This window comes from Mauremys mutica, chromosome 1, assembly GCF_020497125.1.
Source record: "Mauremys mutica isolate MM-2020 ecotype Southern chromosome 1, ASM2049712v1, whole genome shotgun sequence".
Taxonomy (NCBI): domain Eukaryota; kingdom Metazoa; phylum Chordata; order Testudines; family Geoemydidae; genus Mauremys; species Mauremys mutica.
Window position 1 is genome coordinate 355,708,741 of NC_059072.1, and position 21,552 is coordinate 355,730,292.

The window sequence follows — 21,552 nt, forward strand, 5'->3', positions numbered from 1 at the left end:
TAGGTCATTTCACTGCTCTGACCCTTGGTTGTCTCAATAAACTGGTTAATACACGTGTCACCCACAGCCTTCTGTTGTCCAGCTGTGTGCTGTTGGCCCTATAGTGCTAGGAGATTCTCCTTTAGCTCACGTGGCAGGAGCTTGAGCTTTTTGGAACAGGAAGGCCTGGTTTCTAGCCCAACATCTGTTGCTAAACTCTGAGTCATTATGGTGTCCAGTATATGTCCTAGGTGACTGCAAATTTGTTATGCTATTTCATCTGAATCATATGACCATAAGAGTGGCCATACTTGGTCAGACCAATGGTCCATCTAGTCCGGTATCCTGTCTTCCAACAGTAGCCAGTGCCAGGTGCTTCAGAGGGAATGAAGAGAACAAGCAATCCTTGAGTGATCCATCTCCTGTCGTCCACTCCGAGCTTCTGGCAGTCAGAGGCTAGGGACACTCGGAGCATCTGGTTGCATCCCTGATCGTCCTGGGTAATAGACATTGATGGACCTAGCCTCCATGAACTTATCTGACTATTTTTGTAACCTACTTATAGTTTTGACCTTCACAAAGTCCCCTGGCAATGAGTTCCACAGAATGACTGCACTGAGTGAAGAAATACTTCCTTTGGTTTGTTTCACACCTACTGCCTATTAATGTCATTTGGTGACCCCTAGTTCTTGTGTTATGGGAAAGAATAACATTTCCTTATTCACTTTCTCCGCACGTCATGATTTTATAGACCTCTCTCATATCCCCCCCCCCTTAGTCATCTCTTTTCCACGCTGAATAGTCCCAGTCTTATTAATTTCTTCTCATACGGAAGCCGTTCCATACCCCTCATCATTTTTATTGCCCTTCTCTGTACCTTTTTCAATTCCAATAGATCTTTTTTTATCCACATTTAAATTCATCTGCCATTTTGTTGCCCAGAAAGTGGCTGCCAGGTCCTTGCAGCCCCTAGGTGCATGGGCGGCCAGTGAGGATCCGTGCGCTGCCCTCACGCCTGCAGGCACCGCCCCCTCAGCTCTTATTGGTCGTGGTTCCCGGCCAATGGGAGCTGCGGAACTGGCACTGGGGCAGGGGCAGCGTGCAGAGCCTCCCTGGCTGCCCATGCGCTTAGGGGATGCAAGGACCTGGTGGCCACTTCCGGGAGCCACGTGGAATCAGGGCAGGCTGGGAGCCGGCCTTAGCCCCAGGGCCCCCACTGTGCTGCCAAAGGGACTTTTAACGGCCCAGTCGGCAGTGCCGTCCGGAACCGCCAGCCGGTGGAAAACCAGATGCCTGGCAACCCTAGCCAGAGTTCTGAAAGGGTCTGTTTCCCTTTGCATTTCACTCTATGGTTTGTGCTACCCACTGCTCCAGACCAGCCATCTCAGCCAAGCACTGGGGACTCTGCCGGGACACTACGACCTCTGCAGGAGTGAAAAAGCCTTTGCCTGCAGTGTCCCAGTTGGATCCATCAAGCTTCCTCCTACTGTCAAATTCAATCCGATGAGGTCCTGCAGTAAGAGCACTGGAGCCGCACGTCACCCTGTTATTCTCCTCCCGCGGTGGCAGTACGTTCCCTGGGCCTTGCAGAAACACGCACCCTTCACCGCGGCTTTGCTGGGTAGAAAGCGCACGGTGGGGCCTTTCGACAGACGGGATTTTCTGTTTGCAGCCTAAGCCCTTTACAGACGGAAACAAATGAAGTGCACGGTGGGATCACGAAGGGGAGCTCGAGAACTGCGTCGTGCTGGCAAAAAAGCCACCCAGTGTCAGAATAAACCCCAGACTATCAGTGAGATATTTACGATGCAATGAAAAGCTTTGCTGCTGAATAGACCAGGCAGATGCACCAGATGCACTGCAACATATGTTTATGCTCAGTTAGAATGTGCCTGCAGTGCAATGAAATGCGCTAAGTGGGTGCTGGTAGAACACACCTGCAGTGGTACTAAATAGACCAGGTCTGCTCAGGTAACACACTAGCTGTGCTGCCAATGCATCAGGCACAATCCAGCTCTCTCTTAGAGGCAGCTCAGCGGTGGGAGGGGGTGCAGCACTGAAAGGGTTAAAAAGCAAATGGCCCAGCCCTCTTTGGCCAGGGGCGTGATGTCAGGGGGCGAAATGCAGCATTCTGTGAGGCATGCAGACCCGCGGGTAGGAAAGCCGGTACCTGTACTTGTAGGCTGCCATCTCGTTACCACTGAGAAGCAAGGCAGAAAACAGCATGGTCAAAACCTCTCCAAACAAGGATTAGTAAAAGGTCAGACAATTCCCTGTCAATTACACTGACCCACGCCACAGGGACTCCGAATGCGCCACGGATCCAAGAGGCAATGTACATAGACACGTAAAAGCAATCACAGGAGAATAAAAGGCTCTCTCCATGCCCACCCCCAACCCCACATCTGAGCAGCTGGGTTATGCTGACAGCCCCCCGCCCCCCGAGACAAGGAAGGACACCGGCCACATTTACAATGGGGAAACTGAGGCACAGAGAGAGCACGGAACTGGCCTGAGGTACCCACAGAAAGTCTGAGACACAGCTGCTCGTTCACCGACTTGTACGAAAGGAGCTGCCCGGCCCCCGTTCCCAGTGGGGAGGGGTGTAAAGATCTGCAGAGCCTGGGACAGCTGACGGTCCCACGGTGCCTGCGGGGGCAAGTGAGAGCTGCAGCCAGGGAGCCCTGCGGAGAGTGGGCGCTGCAGGAAGCACCTCTCGAAGGACCCGCAATGACAGCACCTGCAGCCCTCTGACTGCCCAACACACTAGTTAACCCCAGGAAGGTATCTGGACAATCCCACTGTCATAACTATAAAGGGAAGAGTAACAACCCTCCTGTGTACAATACTATCAAATCCCTCCTGGCCACAGACACCAAAATCCTTTTACCTGTAAAGGGTTAAGAAGCTCAAATACCTGGCTGGCACCTGACCCAAAGGACCAATAAGGGGACAAGATAGTTTCAAATCTTGGTGGGGGGAAGGCTTCTGTTTGTGCTCTGTTTTGGGGGTTGTTCGCTCTTGGGACTAAGAGGGACCGGACGTCAATCCAGGCTCTCCAAATCTTTCTGAACGAGTCTCTCATATTTCAAACTTGTAAGTAACAGCCAGGCCAGGCGTGTTAGGTTTATCTTTGTTTTCTCAACTTGTAAACGTTCCTTTTGCTAGAGGGTTTACCGCTGTTTGCAGTAACTTTGAACCTAAGGCTAGAGAGGGGTTCCTCTGGGATCTATGAATCTGATTACTCTGTAAAGTTATTTTCCATCCTGATTTTACAGGGATGATTTTGCCTTTCTTTCTTTAATTAAAAGCCTTCTTTTTAAGAACCTGATTGATTTTTCCTTGTTTTAAGATCCAAGGGGGTTGGATCAGTGTCCACCAGGGACTTGGTGGAGAAGTCTCTCAAGGCTACCCAGGGAAGGGTTATGGTACTTGGGTGGGAGATATTCTAGGAGGGAGTTAGACAGAGTTTCCCAAATGACTCATAAATGATTTGGGTGGTGGCAGCAAAACCAGATCTAAGCTGGTAGTTAAGCTTAGGGGTTCTCATGCGGGTCCCCACATCTGTATCCTAGAGTTCAGAGTGGGGAAGGATCCTTGACACACACAGACTTCTGGCCTGCTGTGACTGCAGACTTCACCTTGTCTCCCGATTGCCAGTCTCCGACCGTGACTCTCTCTCATCTCTCATCTCTGACCCCGGCCCGACTCTGAACCTGCCTCTAGCGATTTCTCTGACCGCTGCTCACCCCCGACCCCAGCCCAGCTGTGATTGTTAGGCCAGACTGCCTGCACCCCAGTCCCCAAGGTACAAGAGGTCCCCATCAGAAAAGATCACAATTGCTCCTACGTTGGCATTCAGCAGAGATACCAGGGGCCATATAAGCCTGGGTAGCAAACCTCCCAGTGCTGCACTCATTGAATGAAGTCGGGAGCAGTTTACCACTGACTTCAATAGGAACAGGTATCAGAGGGGTAGCCGTGTTAGTCTGGTTCTGTAGAAGCAGCAAAGAATCCTGTGGCACCTTATAGACTAACAGACGGTTTGCAGCATGAGCTGTCGTGGGTGAATACCCACTTCTTCGGATGCAAGTGGTGGAAATTTCCTGGGGCAGGTATATATAAGCAAGAAAGAAGCAAGCTAGAGATAACGAGGTTAGATCAATCAGGTGGATGAGGCCCTGTTCTAGCAGTTGAGGTGTGAAAACCAAGGGAGGAGAAACTGGTTCTGTAATTGGCAAGCCATTCACAGTCTTTGTTTAGTCCTGAGCTGATGGTGTCAAATTTGCAGATGAACTGGAGCTCAGCAGTTTCTCTTTGAAGTCTGGTCCTAAAGTTTTTTTGCTGTAGAATGGCCACCTTAAGATCTGCTATTGTGTGGCCAGGGAGGTTGAAGTGTTCTCCTACAGGTTTTTGTATATTGCCATTCCTAATGTCTGATTTGTGTCCATTTATCCTTTTCCTTAGAGACTGTCTAAGGAACAGGGACATCTCCCCTCCTCCCCCGCAGATATTCTAGGTGCTCATTATGCAGACAGAGCTTCACTGACAGCACAGCAAAACGCAGACGCTTCTACTGCTCAGGAGCAACTTGCTACTCAGGAAGCTTCCCGATAATGGCATCTCGAGTTAACGTGAACGCGTAGGAAGGGAAAAGGGAAGACGAGAGAAAGAAAAGCCAGCAGAGGGATCTAGGGAACCATCGGCCACCCAAATGCCAGGAAAAGGTATTTTTGTATGAACCGGTGCTAGCGAGGACCAGGAGGAAACAATCAAAGGAAGAAGACGACAGCCGTTGAAATACATCCTCTCCGCTCCTTTCGGACGTGACAGCCAGTGCGAGAAAGGGCGGGATGCGGCACAATGACGTGACGATCCAGGAGGCAGCACCGACTTCGGGCTGTGCAAACCATCCATGGGAATTCGTTCCTAGATCCACGCATGCACGGACACACGCGCGGTGCATTTCAAAAGAGCCTGGGCATTGTTCAGAAAAGGACTGAATGACTTAATGACGGTTGGCGACCAAAGAGCAGGCAGCACGGATGGGTCCAGAAACAGCTGCCCAGAATGAGCCCAGAATGATTCCCCATTGACTTCAATGGGCTTTGATCAGGCCCAGTGTAAATTTCTGGCTGGAGAAAGGTGCTGGATCCACAGCCCTGGAGACCTGAGCTTTCTGCCTTCAAGCTCCACTGTGCGACCTGCACTTCTCCCACATCGGCCCCTGCCAACGGGCTCAGCGCTGACCTGGCGGGACCCCTCGCTGGGTGCGGGGGAGGTCGCTCTCCAGCCTCATTCAGATTGGAGCTGACAGGGTGAAAAATGACTCACTTTGTTTTTCCATCTTTACTCGCATTTCTCGGCTGCCAGTGAACCAGAACAAATCCCGGCGCTGAGCCTGCCGGGACCGGCTGCTGCCGTGGGAACACCTGGCCTTCGGGAACCAGGCGGAGCTCAATGTCTTTTCCATAGGACATTGAAGAAATGGAAAGGCTCCACTGGGCCCGAAAGGAACTAAAGTGGTGGGTGGTTTAGCAGAGCAAGTATGAGCCAGTGTGTAGGGCACTGAGAGTCAGGAGACCTGGGTTTCATTCCTGCTACAGTCACTAACCTGCTGGGTGACCTTGGGCAAGTCACGTCCCCGCTCTGTGCCTCAGTTTCCCCCATGCCCTTTGTCTTGTCTATTTAGATTGGAAGGCCCTTGGGGAAAGGACTGTCTCTCCCTAGGTGTTTGCCAGCACTTAGTACAAATAAGCTGATCATGGCTGAAGCTACTGCAATACTCCCCAAGCCTCATAACTCACAGCCCCCTTCATAGCCTGCCTCCACCCCTCCGTCCGCATGCTGCCCTGGGCCTGTATCCCCTGCTTGACAGAGCCTCCCATTCTTCCTCCAGATGTCAACTCACTTTTCCCAGAATGCCCTCCTTCGCCCCACGTCTTCTGGCTTGTCTGCACAGAGGCACCAGTGACAGCCAGGAGTTATCAGCTCCTGGGAACGGCCTCCTCCTGCTAGGCCTTCCCAAGTCCTAGAGACGCTCTCCTCCACTGGGGAAGCCGGCCGGGATGAGAAGCAGCCAGGTGAGGAGGACAAGGGGAAGAGAGATGGATGAAGGGACCTCTGCCATGTGGAAGGCACATGGGAGGCTGTTACAGATCCGGCTCTGATAAGGTTTCCTCCCCCAGGCCAACACATGGAAGGCTGTTACAAGCCTGCCCTGTTCAGGTGCTGCATGCTAGGAGGCCTGCGAGATAGAGAGGAAAGGGTTAACAGAGGGGTGAGGAGAGGAGGAGGGGAATGTGACCAGCTGGGCCGAGCACAGGTCTGGGAGCCAGGATCCAGCCTCTGACGATGACTCATATCTCTGACCTGAGGCAGATGCTGAACTGCTCTGCCTTGCTTTCCCACATCTGTCAAACGGGGATAATTTTATAACCCCCCCTCCCATCACAGGGAGTGTTGTTTAGCTAATGTGGGGGAAGGCTTTGCTTGCACCAAGCGCCAAATGAGTGGTGCAGAGTGTGATTAAACACACATGGGACAAAATGGCCAGAGAAATCCTCAATGGAAGGCACAAGAGATCACCTGAGACAGGAGGGCTCACACTTGCGTGTCTCAGCAATTCCCTCCCAGGAAGCAGGCAATAAGGCCAGGACTAAAAAAAACCCCTTTTCATATGGACTTCACCTTCAACACTGCTCCACCATGGACCCTCCATGGCTGCCCCCAGGTCTGTGCTGTAGGATAGTCGACCCAACCGGTCCCTGAGTCAAAGCAGTGACGAGCGCGTCTTGATCGTCGTCGATCTATCCTGAGCAGCTTGCCGTGAGCACCTGAGTATTTCTGACTTTGACGAGAACATGCACTTCGCTCCGGTCCGCTTTTCTTTTCTATTACAACAGCCCTTAGGTCTCGTCCGGCGCAGCACGAAACCCCCCGCCAACGGAATACAGGGACCGTGGTGCAAGCAGAGCCCCGCAGAGTGGAGAGAGAACGCATGGTGGGTGGCAGCAGGGTGAGTGTCCCATGTGTTGCCCCAGCCAACGTGTCTCAGCTGGGAGCCCAGCCCCAGCAGCTGCCAACCTCTCCAGGGGAATCCCGAGCCTCCTTAACGTCCACTAATGGTGCACCTTGCCAGCCCTCGGCCAGAATGTTCCACCTCTAGGGCAGAGGGGTGGGGACCATTAATGCCAATAAGCCACTTTCACACCCTCCAAATCCTGGGGCCAGTCTGGCTGCCCGGGGTTTTGGCAGCTGGAGATCACCAGAGTATGGGGCTCAATATGCCCCCACCCTTCTCCCAGCCGCACCTCTGTTCCAGCAGTGAGGACCAGTGAGACAGGAGCTACCTGTGCATTACCCAGGGATTCTCCTGCACTGGGGCCAGGCTGCCAGAACAGTGGAGCTGGGGTTTGGCCTCAAGCTGCTGTCTCCAGTGACTATCCGCGTGACACGCTGCTAATCGGGGGGTTCCCCGAGTCAACAGCCTCCTCTCCTAACCCAGCCACCTGGGGAAAGAGGCGCAGTGAGAGCAGCTGTGCATTAGGCAGCATGCGCCCGCCTTACTGGGAGCATCCATCTGTGACACGGCACCCAGCTTTCGCCTTCTTAATCCCCTGGTTGTTGGAAACCTAACTGGAAAGGTCTTTGCAGCGCAGTGAAGATTTGCTGCTCTTGCTAATGGAACAAATGCCTGCCCCAAAGCTGCATCTTGCATATGGCGACACACACCAGGCGGCTTTCGAAAACATGTGACCTGCTGACCAATTGCTCTTGCTTTTTAACGTGAAATTGCCTGGAAGGGACGTGCAATGAGAGATGGTGCTGGCTGCACAGAATTTAAGGCACAGGGCTCTGAAGGCAGGGGAGGGGTTAGGAGACCTGGGTTTAGAAATCACTGGGAAATCCCATAACTGCCCTGTGCCTCAGTTTCTCCACTAGTAAAAGAGGGATACTGACAGCAACTCCTACACCAGGTTGGTGGAAGGTTCAGATTGAATGGCAGATGCTACAGGAATGGAGTGATTAATTGGACACAATAGTCTTCCTCTGAGCAACTGTTACTGTGCGCTGTTCAATAGCTGCTGCGTTCCACCCAAGCGACAGCTGCATTTCAGTGGAACGACAAAATGATTTCTATACATATACACATGCACACAAGGTCAAATTCAGATCTGGAGAAACTCCATTGACTTGAAGAGCATTTCAGCTGCTTGTGCCAGATCTGAATGTGGTCCATCAGTTGTACAATCCATTAGCAAACACTTTGGGATCCGTGGGAGTGAAAGGTAATACTGTAGCTGCAGGAGCATTCAATCAGGGTTTGAGCCCCTAGAGTCCTTTATTGCAGTAACCATGGGCTTGTCTACATGGGGAAGTTAGCGTGGAGTGAGCCAAGGTGTGCATTCACAGCAGACTAGCTACTCCTCACTAACTCCCAATGTCCACACTCCTACTGCACGGTGAGTGCCCTCAGGCGGGTTAGTTTAATACGCTTCCCAAGTGCATTCAGCTAATGTGCACAAATGCAGGCTTAGTGCACAGTAAGTGTGTCCGCACGGGGAGTTAGTGCAGAGGAGCTAGTGCGCACCAGTTACTGTGGGCTTATAAACCCTAAGGCTTTGTCTTCACTGGGAAAAACAGTGTGTTCTCAACTCAAGGTAAAAGTCTCGGGCAGACCAGGCAGTTAGTGGTTTTCACACTAAGGTCATGTCTACATTACAATATTACGTCGACCTAATGTACACAACAGTTATCAAATCGCTTGTGTGGGTGCACACTTGGCTCCTTGTGGCAGCGGTGCGCATCCACACCAGGAGGGCTTGTGTCGGTTGTATTGTCAGCGTGGGGCATTGTGGGTTGGCTCCTGAGCGCCAGTAACAGTCGACGTAAGCGATGCAGTGTATCCGCTCGGAGGGGTGGGATTACTAAATCGGCGTAGGGAGGCCCTGATGTCAAAAATTTCATTGCAGACCCTTCCACAGCTTGGTCGACGCAAGGCAGCTTATGTCACCCTAACCCTGCAGTACAGACCAGGCCTAATTAGCAGGTGAGTTAAAGCTTCGGTTTCCCCAGAGGCTCGAATACGGGGTAAAACTACAAACTGCCTCGTCTCCACTAGGGTGTTAACGCGAGCTCAGAACACGCCGGTTTTCCTCGGGAAGACGCAGCCGAAGAGAGCCGCTTGGGGTCTGATTTCCAGAAGCTCAGACCACTCACAAGTCCAGCGGAAGTCAGTGGGAGCTGGGCCCGCCCAGGAAGTCTGAAAACCAGGCTGTCAGAAACTTGTGCTCTACTCTTCCATGTGTAGACGAGGAACTCAGTTCTCCTCTGTGGCAGGAAGGATGGCCCAGTGGTTATGGTGCTCAACTAGGACAGGGGAGTCCTGGGTTGGACAGTTCTCCACTCAATGTCGCAACGCCTAACTGATTTGGGAGCCTAAGGTCCATTTTCTGAGGCTCCTAAGTCAGTTAGGCATTGCAGTGCTTAGCAAAGCAACACCTAAATACCTTTAAAGGTGTGGGCCTTAGTCCCATTGTGCCAGGGAACCCATCTGTGCCACCCGAATAGCAGCGCTGCCCTAGCTCACAGAGGTGGGCAGGATAAATACATTAAATATTGAGGGGCATTCAGACACTGCAGCCCTGCAAACCATAGAAGTACCTCAAATAGATAGTTACACTGGCACAACTGCTCAGGGACGCCGACTCCAAACACAGAGCACAAAGATGGTCTCTGCCCCAGAGACATAGCAGCCTAAGTGCTGGATCGACAGTGGTATAACTGACCACTTAAAACTAGGTCTGAACTGTACAACCGTCCACCAGGAATATTCTACAGGGATAGCTCCCAGCTGTGATCACGGAGACACATGCAAACACATCCATCCCCACCCAAAAGGGAGATCTGAAAAGCAGGAAAGATCTGAAAAGATCTTCATCTCCTTGTGCTTCCTGATTTATAATGCTATTAACTTTCTCCCCTGGCATTAGGCCACAAATAATGGTTTGTCCTTGGATAATCTGTGCTTGCGTTTCAATTCTAGTAATGCCATCTTGGAAGATTATCTCCTGCACTTCAGGCCGGGGAAACAATTAACATAAAGTGCAGCGAGTTTGCTGGGCTCTCTCAAAAGAACATTGTCTTCCAGATGCTTGCGAAGGGGGGACGCATGCGTAGTATCATTCCCACAGCAGCTCTGAACAGGGATCATGGGAGGGTGTTTGTGAAAGAACAAAGCTGTAGTGTTGGAAACACCCCCAAGTAAGCCCCTGTGACCCCCGTCTCAGCAGAAATGACTCCTCTGTGCCCTAACAGCTTCTAACAGCTTGCAGATCTAAGAGACTGACCCTGCAAAGTCTTGCTGACCTCCTTCCGGGTTGGGTCTGTTGCTGCTCTCCTTTACACCGGTGTGAATCAGGAGTCACTCCTTTGAAGTTAATGGAGCCTCACCATTGTAAGTGAGAGGAAGAGCAAGCCTACTGATTTCCATGGGACCATTTGTGTGCATGATGAGGACTATACAGGCATCTAAGACTGCGTCTACACTTAGAACACTACAGCAGCACTGCTGTAGTGTTTCAATGTAGACACTCACTACAGAGCCGGGAGAGGTTCTCCTGTCACTGTCCATAATCCACCTCCCCGAGAGGTGGTAACTAGGTCGGTGGAAGAATTCTTAGGATGACCTAGTGCTGTCTACACCTGGGGTTAGATCGGCATAGCTGCATCTCTCCAGGATGTGGACTTTTCAGAGATGTAAGTTTTCAGTGCAGACCAGCCCTTAGGGAATTCAAGCCTTGAAACAGTACTTCAAATAGGCCTCTGAGGGTGTCTCCACTGCTGTTTTAACTCCTGCCAAGCACCGGCCCAAGTACCCAGTTTAGCCAATCCTACCACCTGGGAGCCTCCACACAACAGCACCACACTCGACCCAAACCCTAGGCTGGGATTTCTGGGGACGTGTATAGTACAGCGGCTTTGTTCCTGGAAACAGTTAATTCTGGATATAAGCAGGATCTGAATGAATTCTCCCCTGACAGCTAGTTCGGGAGTGGGAGAGACTTCAGGAACAAACTGTATTTACATGAACACACCTACTCTGCGTAGGTATCTAGCAGACAGGAGCTGTGAAGCTCCAGTGATCAGCTTTGGCTGGTGTTGGGTTACAAATCACGATAGTATGGAATGCAGGGGCAGTGAAATGTTATCTTCATTGTATAACTAAAGGGGAGCAGAACTGTGCTGAGCTTATCCCAATTGAGGGGTCACCCTCAGCTGAAAGGAACTTGCTAAGCCAGGGGCTTGAATGCCAGCCTCTTTGAAAGTCAAAGGGGGGGACAGGTTTCCCAGCCAGGAGGTGTCAACTCCTCCTAAGTGTCCCCAGCCTGATTTAATCTGTTCCTCCTCCTCTGATCAAAGATAGAGCTAAATAGGCTCTATTAGGAGACTTTCTTGTTATGTTGAAGTGCTCAAAAGAGAGCTGAAATCACTTGAGATGGGGCAGTGTTTCTGCCCAGCCCACAAAGATCTGAAAATCACTAAGAGACTCATGTGCAGAGGTCACAGCAGAGAGGCAGGTGGCAGCAGTAGGTGACTGACAGTCAGCCGGAGAACAAGCAGCTGGCGAGGCGGTGAGCAGAACGAGTGGCTGGCAGGGTGGCCAGCAGAGAGGAACTGAGACTGGTGGGGTGGGCAGGTGGCAAGGAACAGCAGCTGGTGGGGTGGCCAGCCACAGCAAGGGCTCAGACAGCCACATCAAGACCTCAGATACCTTCTTCCCCAGAGAAATCTGATTGGCACACCTCAAAGGAACATCAGTACACCCAGTCCCGTGTCCTGTCCCGACAGCGGCCAGCAAGCCATGTGTCAGAGGAAGATGGAAGGACCTGCAGCAGCAGCTGTGGGATACTTTGCCCCTCATGAACATCTCCTCCTGATCCCTAATCATTAGAGATTGGTTTAAGCCCTGAAACATGAGGTTTGATTTCCGTGCCAATAGTCTTTTGTTAGCACTAATGGCTAGAATGCTGGATGTTCTCATTACCTATATCACCGCCAATCCCTCCTTGACTCCTGCGAAATTCTTGGCTACAACTCACATCCTCTTGTGAGGACCAGTCACACACCACGGCTACTGGACAAGAAATTGTCGCGGACCTCAGAGAAGCACACAGTTTGCAAATGACCCGTAGGCTGAAAATGTGTTCACAAAACTCTTTGGCTAATGCTTGTGAAGGTAAAGTGCATTCCTAGGCTTATCCAGTGCATTGGGGTAGCTCCTGGAGGCCAGAGTCCCATGAGACGAAAAGGTGGAATTGATCGTTTCACAGATGTGCAAGGAATAATCCCCCCCAACTCTAGATTATTCACGTTTTCTCCAGGCTTTGATACAAAAGAACAAAACTACACACCACTTTAGGCCTTCAAAAGGGAATGAAGAAATGTGATGCAAGGCCTCAAGGTGGAATGTCAACATTTTGCACTTTCACGCAGCTCTATCATCAATTGCAATTGCCAGCTGTGTTTATGAAGACATAGGAAATGCCACACTGGAAGAGAGCAGTAGTTCATCTAGCCCAGTATCCTGTCTCTCTGATTTCAATGCTTCAAACAGAGGTGAAAGAAATCTGAAACAGACAATTCTGCAATAACCTTCTCTTAAGAGAAGTTTCTTCCTGACCACTATCAGCTACAGAATGGTGTATGTCCTGAAGCATGTGGATTTATGTTCCTTCCACCTGTGTTTTTATCCAATCAAATGTAACGGGGAACTTCCGATCCAGTTTTAACTCCTGCCAAGCACCCAGCCACCTGCTGTCTAGTGGCAGTGTGTGTGCCACAAGTTAATCATGCATTGTGTAGAAAAGTATTGCCTATGAAATGTAAGGGATGATACGACGTGCTGTAAAGTTTGCCCTGCGGCGAGTTCAAGATGACTGCACTGCTCACTCCAAAGGCTCAGCTAAGCCATACTCAGCCACCGATCACTGAAGAGAGGTGCTCGTCAGCAAACCAATTGGGATCGTGCAGCACCTCCACACCTCTTACTGGGGTGGGCAAAACAAGAACAAATCCAGCTCAGCAACAAATTTTTACAAGCAGCAAATGGCCCAGGCTATTGCTTTCATGTGTTATTTATTGTTAATACATTTCACTGCATTCCCAGCCACAAGGCTCAGACTATTCCCCAAGGGCTGTTACAACTGAAGTTTTTCATTATTTTCCATAGATCAAACGCGTATGCGATGCAGAGCGCGAGGCGGCCCCTGCTCTCATCGCCTTGCTGATTTATTTATTTCCTTTACGGGGAGAATTTCCTACATTTTTAGCACTCATGAAATGAGTCCTAGTAGCACTGGACGGCCAGGCAGCTGCTGGACAGAATTCCCACGCACGCACACGCCCTGCACGCGTACATTCTGGGAGGAGAAACTGAGGAAGGACAGGCACAGACTCTCTAGGAGGACCTGCAATTTCTTGAACAGCATAATATAAATACAGAGATGTTCAGTGACCTGCAGTCCTGACTGGCTGCAGTTCTGGGCCCTTGGCCAGGCCTTATTCTCAACCTGCTGCACCCCCATTGCAGATCTGGGCCCTCCAAACAGCTCTGTCAGTGCCCCTCACTGCTGAACTAGAGCATGATGAGGGGCTCCTGGTAGACAGACAGGCCTGGATCCACACACAGCTCCGTTGATATTACGTCGGTCCCGGGCTCCCCACTCCAGTTCTGCCAATGCAACTCCGTCTCCACCTGCAGTCCCCAACCCCCCACTCATAAACAGAGCCCTGCTACTGATCCCCAGTCTGGACCTGCGATACCCTTTGCCTTTTCTGTTACCAGCTGCTCAGGTCAGATGCTGCCAATCATTCTGAATTATGGAAATGAGTCTGTGATGCGGGTTAATGTCCTCCAGTTACTAGCATGGGGCCCCCAAACACACTTCTCCTGGGGCTTAAATATAAGAACATAAGAACGGCCAGACCGGGTCAGACCAAAGGTCCATCTAGCCCAGTATCCTGTCCTCTGACACTGGCCAATGCCAGGTGCCCCAGAGGGACTGAACAGAACAGGGAATCATCAAGTGATCCATCCCCTGTCGCCCATTCCCAGCTTCTGGCAAACAGAGGCTAGAGACACCCTCCCTGCCCATCCTGGCTAATAGCCATTGGTGGACCTGTCCTCCATGAACTTATCTGGTTCTTTTTTGAACCCTGTTAAAGTCTTGGCCTTCACAACATCCTCTGGAAAGAGTTGCATAGGTTGACTGTGTGTTGTGTGATGAAATACTTCCCTTGGTTTGTTTTACACCTGCTGCCTATTAATTTCATTTGGTGACTATGATGGAGCGCCTGCCCTACACTGGGCTCTAAGGGGTTAATAGAGCCCTAGGGAGGCTGCGCAGGAGGCAGCCAATCAGAGAAGGGCTGAAGGGAGCAGCCAATCAGGGCCAAGCAGGCCTATATAAAAAGGGAGCTGCAGGGCAAAGGAAGGCAGTTTTCTGCTGGGAGCCCAAGGAGGAAGGACTATGTCTCTGGAGGGCTGAGAAAACTGCCAGCACCTGGACAGAGCAGTGCTGCTAGCAGGGACCAGGGAAGCAAGAGGCAGCTCCTGGAGTTAGCAGGCTGAAGCCCTGAGGCAAGGGCAAAGAGGATGCTGGGGCCAGACAATTCACTGCAGTAGCCATTAAAGGAAATGGCTGAACAGAGGACTGCAGGTCCCCTGGAAGGGGGGATCACAGGGTGCAGCACGGCCGGAGGGCTGTGTCACTGAAGAGGATTCTGCGATCCTTGGAGAGATGTGGGTCCTAGGACAGGAATGACGACGGTGAGACACCACCTGAAGAGGACACAGAGCTAATTCCCAAGATAGCCAGCAGGGGGCACCACAGTGGTGAGTGAACCCTGTTACAGTGACCCCTAGTTCTTGTGTTATGAGAGGGAGTAAATAACACGTCCTTATTGACTTTCTCCACACCCGTCATGATTTTACAGACCTCAATCATATCCCCCTAGTCGTCTCTTTTCCATGCTGAAAAGTCCGAGGCTTATTAATCTCTCCTCATATAGCAGCCGTTCCAGACCCCCCATCATTTTGTTGCCCTTTTCAGAACCTTTCCCGATTCCAATATATCTTTTTTGAGATGGGCGATCACATCTGCACGCAGTATTCAAAATGTGGGCGTACCAGGGATTTATATAGAGGCAACATGATATTTTCTGTCTTACTATCTATCCCTTTCTTCATGATTCCCAACCTTCTGTTCGCTTTTTTGACTGTTGCTGCACATTGAGTGGATGATTTCAGAGAACTATCCACAATGACTCCAAGCTCTCTCTCTTGAGTGGTAACAGCTCATTTAGACCCCATCGTTTCATATGGATAGTTAGGATTATGTTTTCCAATGTGTATTACTTTGCATTTATCAACATTGAATTTCATCTGCCATTTTGTGGCCCGTTCACCCAGTTTTGTGAGATCCTTTTGTAGCTCTTCACAGTCTGCCTGGGACTTAACTATATTGAGTAGTTTTGTATCATCGGCAATTTTTGCCACCACACTCTTTACCCCTTTTTCCAGATCATTTATTAATATGTTGATGAGGACTGGTCCCAGTACAGAGCCCTGGGGGACACCACTGTTTAGTTCTCTCCATTCGGAAAACTGACCATTTATTCCTACCCTTTGTTACCAGTTCATGAGAGGACCTTCCCTCTTATCCCATGACAGCTCACTTTGCTTAAGAGCCTTTGGTGAGGGACCTTGTCAAAGACTTTCTGAAAACCTAAGTCCACTATATCCACTGTATTCCCCTTTCCCACATGCTTCTTGACCCCCTCAAAGAATTCTAGTAGATTGGTGAGGCGCGATTTCCCTTTACAAATACCATGTTGACCCTTCCCCAACAAATAATGTTCATCTATGTGTCTGATACCCAGTCCAACCACACAGAACTAGTGAAACCCAGCCCCGCTGTACAGAACTAATGCCACACTAGTTCACCCCCTGTCCCATCAGTCCCTGTTGTCACAAAGGAGGGCAATGAATCACACATCGCGTTAGGGTTGCCAACTTGGTAATATTAAAAACTGGACACTTCGGCAAGAGTTCTGGAAACATCCCAAGTCCTAGCCCCTGCCCCACCTTTTCCTCCGAACCCCTGCCCTGCCTCTGCCCCTGAGGCCTCACCCCCATCCACTCCTTTTCCTGCCTCCCCTCCCCCATCGCTTGCTGCTTTTCCTCTCCCATTCCTTCCCCCCCGCTCGGTCAGGAGGGTCTTTCCCACAGAGCCAGGGCTGGAAGCTGCAGCCGCCCGATGAAGGTAGGAGGAGGCCTCGGCTGAGTAGGAACCGGCTTAGGTGATGACCTGGCACCTCCACACCTCCCCCACTTGTAGTAACTGGACATTGGGTGTCCAGTCAGTAGATCTGACTGGACAATGTCAGCAACTGGACTTTCCGGTCAATAACCTAGCACCTGACTACATCACGTGGGGTGGAAACTAGACATTGTTAAGAGTTAAGCCTGAGCTGCAAAGATCCAAGCTGGATCCAAGTTCAAAGGGGATGGATCGGAGGTACCAGTTTGTACTAACTGTGCCTATTTATAGCTTTTAAATAAAAATCCCAGTGCGGCTGTAACGGTCTAAGTAGGAGATTGGCTTAAAATAACCAGTCTGGGGAGAGGTTGTTGCTTTCTGGTTTTTGATCGTTGAGGGCACTCATGTCCCCTTTCCCGGCTTTCTTCCGCAGCCAGGGAGGTTAGCAATGGCCTTTCCTGTTTGTAAGAAATGAAAGCTGCGATCCATACATAATTCCATGACTCCGGGAGCTGGGGACTGAAGGGAAACCATCAGGAATCACAGTGCTCCTGGGGAAATTGAGAGAGTTGGCAACACTTAATCTGACCAGCCAAAGGGAACGAGACAGGAAGGCTTGTCATCCCCGTTTCATGCAGGGGAAACTGAGGCACAGAACGATTGCAGCCAACTTCCATACAAGGGCCCAGTGACTTGGGTGCCCAACAACTGGGGCATCCAAACTTGTCAGTCACGTTTGACAAATGGCCTATGGGATTCACTCAAGGTCCCGCAGGGAATCAGCGGCAGAGCCACGCTCTTCTAAGCCCTAGGCCAGGGCCGGGGACTTGCTGTCAACACTGCACTTCTCGCTTTCTCCCTCTTCCCCGTTCCGTCAGCGCCTCTCCTTCCCTTTTGGCTCACATTCCTGTTTGCAGTCAGATGCACTCTGGGGCTGGAGGAGTGCTCTCTGCGCTAGCACCCTCCCCCGCATTCTGTATGTTCAGCTCAGGCCTTCTAATGCTGGCGGTTCGTTCCCCTTCCCTGTCAATACTCCCTTTAAGAAATCAAAGTTCCAGTAACTCTATAATTCATAAGCTCGACGGACTTCCAAAAACGCTGATGAATGAAAACCACCCCATCTCCTTCTACAAGCATAAGGCATCGGCAGGGCGAGCTCCATGCAAGAATCAATCAAAGGCCAGACGGAAAACAAGATTGTTGGCTTGACCATAAAGTTAGGTGTGGAAAAGGCAATGCAGATAGCGGATGAATGGCTCTGGGTACTGGCTCTGGTTTAAATCCAGCCTCGTGCCCACGCAGGGGAGAGTTCCACCCTTAGAGGCGGCCGAGCGTTTCCCAGTGAAATGTTTTTTTTTTCCATCAGAAAATGCCCATTTGTCAAAGCGGAAATTGTCCAGGGGTGTCCCAGTGCAGAGAAATACGTTGTCAGAGACTTGTTGCACCAACAGCGCCTGTGACCAAGGATCTGCCAGGCAGCCTGCGGGTGCAGCTCTCAAACCCAGATTTCCCCTGCTAATGCATGCAAAGTGGGGTCTGCCCATGCCCCTCCCACGTGCCCCGTAAGACCCAGACTTAGTGAGTGCGATCATAGCTCCCGGTAACCGCAGTCGGCTGTTCTCTATGAGTGAAAGATGCTCTCAGACGGGAGAGCTCCGTGGTTTTAGGGCTGGCGGGTAGGGTGACCAGACAGCAAGTGTGAAAAATCGGGACCGGGGGTGGGGGGTAATAGGAGCCTATATAAGAAAAAGACCCAAAAATCATGACTGTCCCTATAAAATCAGGGCATCTGGTCACCCTACTGGCAGGCCGAGGTGCGGACCCCATCTGTATGTCTGCCAGCAGCCCCAGCTCCTCACACACACTGGGAGCTGAGCAGACACCAGCTGCACCGGGTCAAATCTGCCTGCTGCTGAGGTCGGTGGGGATTAACAGCCCTGTTTTACAGTGAGAGAAACTGAGGCACAGCCGGGCGAGCAAGCCTGGCTGAGGCTCACCCAGCTAATCAGTGGCAGAGCTGGGGCTAGAACCCGGAGCATTCGCCGAACCCTTCTGACCCTTCACGCAGGTTTGGATTGAGTTTGGGAAGGGCTGACTGTCCTGGCACCAGGGTCACCCCTCCCTAGGGCAGACAGTCATGGCCAAGGGCAGTAATTGGTTGAATGGTGATGGGCACCTCAGATCTGACAGCCTCTTCCTCTTACCTGCTGGGCCGCAGTCTGAAGAGCCAATGGCTTTACGGGGCTGATCTATTACCAGACAGACTCAGCCTTGCAAGCCCAGTTGGTTCAGGGGCCCTTTAATTCTGGATGGCACGAAGACGTGAGAGCAATGAGTGCTCCGCACCTGTGAGAAATCAAGCTATACGTCCCACCCATCTACCAACCAGCATTTCCAAAGTGCCCATCACCCTAGCGTCTAGGCATGGGACAGCAATTTAGAATACAAGTGAGATCTGTTCAGATGGAACAGCCAGTTCTCTGCCTTTCTGGGTGCAGCTGTCGGCTGCCGACACAAAGGTCTGAATTACATTGCGCCCAAGACAGGACAGGTACGTTTGGGTTACATTGCTTCCACGGGAAAATAATTGGGGAAGACAACCTTTGCTTTCAGAGTCACCGGCGTCAGAGACTGAAAAGACCCGTTGGGCCCATTCGCCTTCCCCCAGCCTAGTGGTGCAGCGCCGTTCCCTGCAAACGTATTCTCCAGGGCAGGGCTTTGTGCCAGGACGCATTAACTGTGGAGCCCTGGCATTTGCTTTCTATGACGTTATAGGATTATTTTATCCTAGCAGCGCAAGATTCATGCTTGGGACAGGAGCATTGGGATTTCTTCTTGCTGGAGGCTGCGGCCACTAGATGGTGACAGATCGAGCTATTTAGCCATTGGGGTCAGATCTGCAGAAGATCTACACTGGGCCAGATTTTAGGGGCAGATTTTACACATGCTGGGGGCCGACACTTCTGACAACCTGACCCCTTCCTTCAGTGTCCGAATGGGTGCCGAGGTCTCTCGCAAAATCTTCTCCAGTTGTGGGCGCTGAGCTCTAGAAAATCTGGCTATAAAGAGGCAACTCGGTTCTAATCACGCGAGCAGGTCAGACGTCCCAATCAGCAGGAGCTGCCCCGGCCCCCAGGAGTCGAATCCGTGCCAGTGCACTCTATGGGCGATGAAGCTACTCCAATGGCATTGCTAACTCAGAACCTGCCTCCCGCTCCCGGCGATCTAATCAGACTTGCGAATGCAGAGGGCTGCTGTGAAATGGAACAGGTGTGGGCCGCTCGGCGAGAGGAGACGCTGAAGGTGACGGGTGATACAGTAAGCGCTTGCCTTGTTGGAGACGCTAGGAGAGAGCCGCACATTGCAACCTCCAGGCTGACTCCCAGCCTCTATTACGCATGGCTGTACTGAGGCAACTGATAGTAGCGCCCCAGATTAACTCTTTGGCGGCGGTGTCACAAGTCGACAGCTACCCAGAAGCATCACAGTAATCAGTGGGCTGCACACCACGGGCGATTGGCACTGTGCAGCAATGGAAGGGAAAACTCTCAGATCCTCCTGCCGCACAGCTGCAGTTAAAGGAGAATCTCCTTCAGCCATTAACAGTACGGAGCCCATGGCACACAGTGGCCAGTTCTGATTCCATCCAGTAGAAGATGTTCACACACACACACACACCCCGCCAGTTTGCTAGAGTACATGCATCTGCCTAAGTGGTCATTTGGCTAGGGACTGGAAAACGTCCCTGTTATAACTTGCGAATACAGAACAGTTCACCGGCCTGGAAAATGTTATCCTCTGGGTTACATTAAGATCAGCCAGTATTGCCACGCTAGCTCAGATCAGAGGCCTGCCTCGTATCGTGTCTTTGACAGCACTCAGCCAGCTGATTGCAAACCTGACGTAGGGAGATATGGGATGACCTAAGGGGGAGTTCCTTCCTGGGCCACAGTCCTTGTGGCAAGGAGTTCCACGGGCTAACTGTGCATTGGGTAAAAAAGTGTTTCCTTTTATCTGTCTTAAATTTGGGAAAGCAGTGGGTGGCTGCAGATGAACTAGTGTCCCATCATAGAGAGGCCAAGAACAGATGGCCCACAGCACCTGCACTACCCATTCAGCTGAGATGCGCCCCCTCCGGGCAAGTACTGCAGCAGGCCATTGTGGGGGAAGCCTGCCCCGCTGCTGCCCAGACCACCCACGCCCTCAATGTCCACAGCCCTCGAACTCCCACCGATCACCACAACAGGGGGGTGGGCAATGCGGCTCTTCTGGTGGGGTGCGTTTCCTCCCCCTCGGGAGGAAGGATGGTCCCGGGGCCAGGGTCCTAGGCGGAGAGGTGGGGTCAGTCTCCTGTTCTGCCACAGGCTTCCTGCATGACCTTGGGCACGTCCCTTAGCCTCTGTGTGCCATGGTCCCCCCTTGCCATGGGGATGAGGACCCCTCGGGGCACCAGGAGGCTACATACGTTTCAGACAGGGAGGTGCTCGGATGCACTGAGAGAGTGAGAGCTGGTGCATGTCCCTTGGAGAAAAAGACTGGCACTTACACTGGTTAGGGAAGATGGGTGGAGCCATTCAGAGAGGGGCCATGGCGCTCAGGCTCCTCCGGGTGCACAGCCCGCTGGTCCTGGGGCACAGACAGGCACAGACTAGGCTGAGACAATGTCCTGCAAGAGCTGGGGACCCTCCGGCCGGCGTTTTCCCTGGCAGGCTCGGAGCACGGCACAGGGAGCAGGCTGGCCGGGTGCCAGCGTATCAGGGGAAACATCTGGAGGTAGCGAGAGAGCTGTGCACACAAACACTGCTGCCTCCTTCCTGGCCCAGAGCCCCCGGCTGGTGCCACCCACAGCCCTGCGCTGCAGGGGAAGGAGATGGGCGCTCAGGGACCGCCCACGCCCTTCCTCCCTGTGCACTCGGCCAGAGCCCGGAGCCCACGGGAAAGGAAACAATGGGCAGCACATACCGGGTACCCAGCGCCTCCAGGACACGGCCAGGTGACCCTTCAGCATGGGCAGATGGGACGGGGGTGAAGGAGACGGGCTGATGAAAATTGTCGATTCACCCAGGTATAACACAACCAAGCTCTGCCAGATACCCACTGACCCCTGCAATGCGGACAATTTACCTTCCCCAGCCTGCAGCATGCGCAGCTATTCCACACCCCAGCACCCGGCTCTCCCAATGCAACTTCCCCCAGCCAGCAGCATGCGCAGCTATTCCACACCCCAGCACCCGGCTCTGCCAATGCA

At 51.9% G+C, this 21,552-nt stretch overlaps 1 protein-coding gene across 3 annotated transcripts in view; it reads right to left on the minus strand.

Moving 5' to 3' along the window:
- The window catches only part of ARRB1 (arrestin beta 1), a 177,846-nt gene that overhangs the window by 127,862 nt on the left and 28,432 nt on the right, over positions 1-21,552 (minus strand). Inside the window, exon 2 of one of the 3 annotated variants that reach the window (XM_045022912.1) lies at positions 2,150-2,179. The exons of the other annotated variants lie outside the window; for them this stretch is intronic. Within the exon in view, the coding sequence (XP_044878847.1) occupies positions 2,150-2,179 (30 nt within the window). The remainder of the gene's footprint in view (positions 1-2,149; positions 2,180-21,552) is intronic. 3 annotated transcript variants of the gene reach the window in all.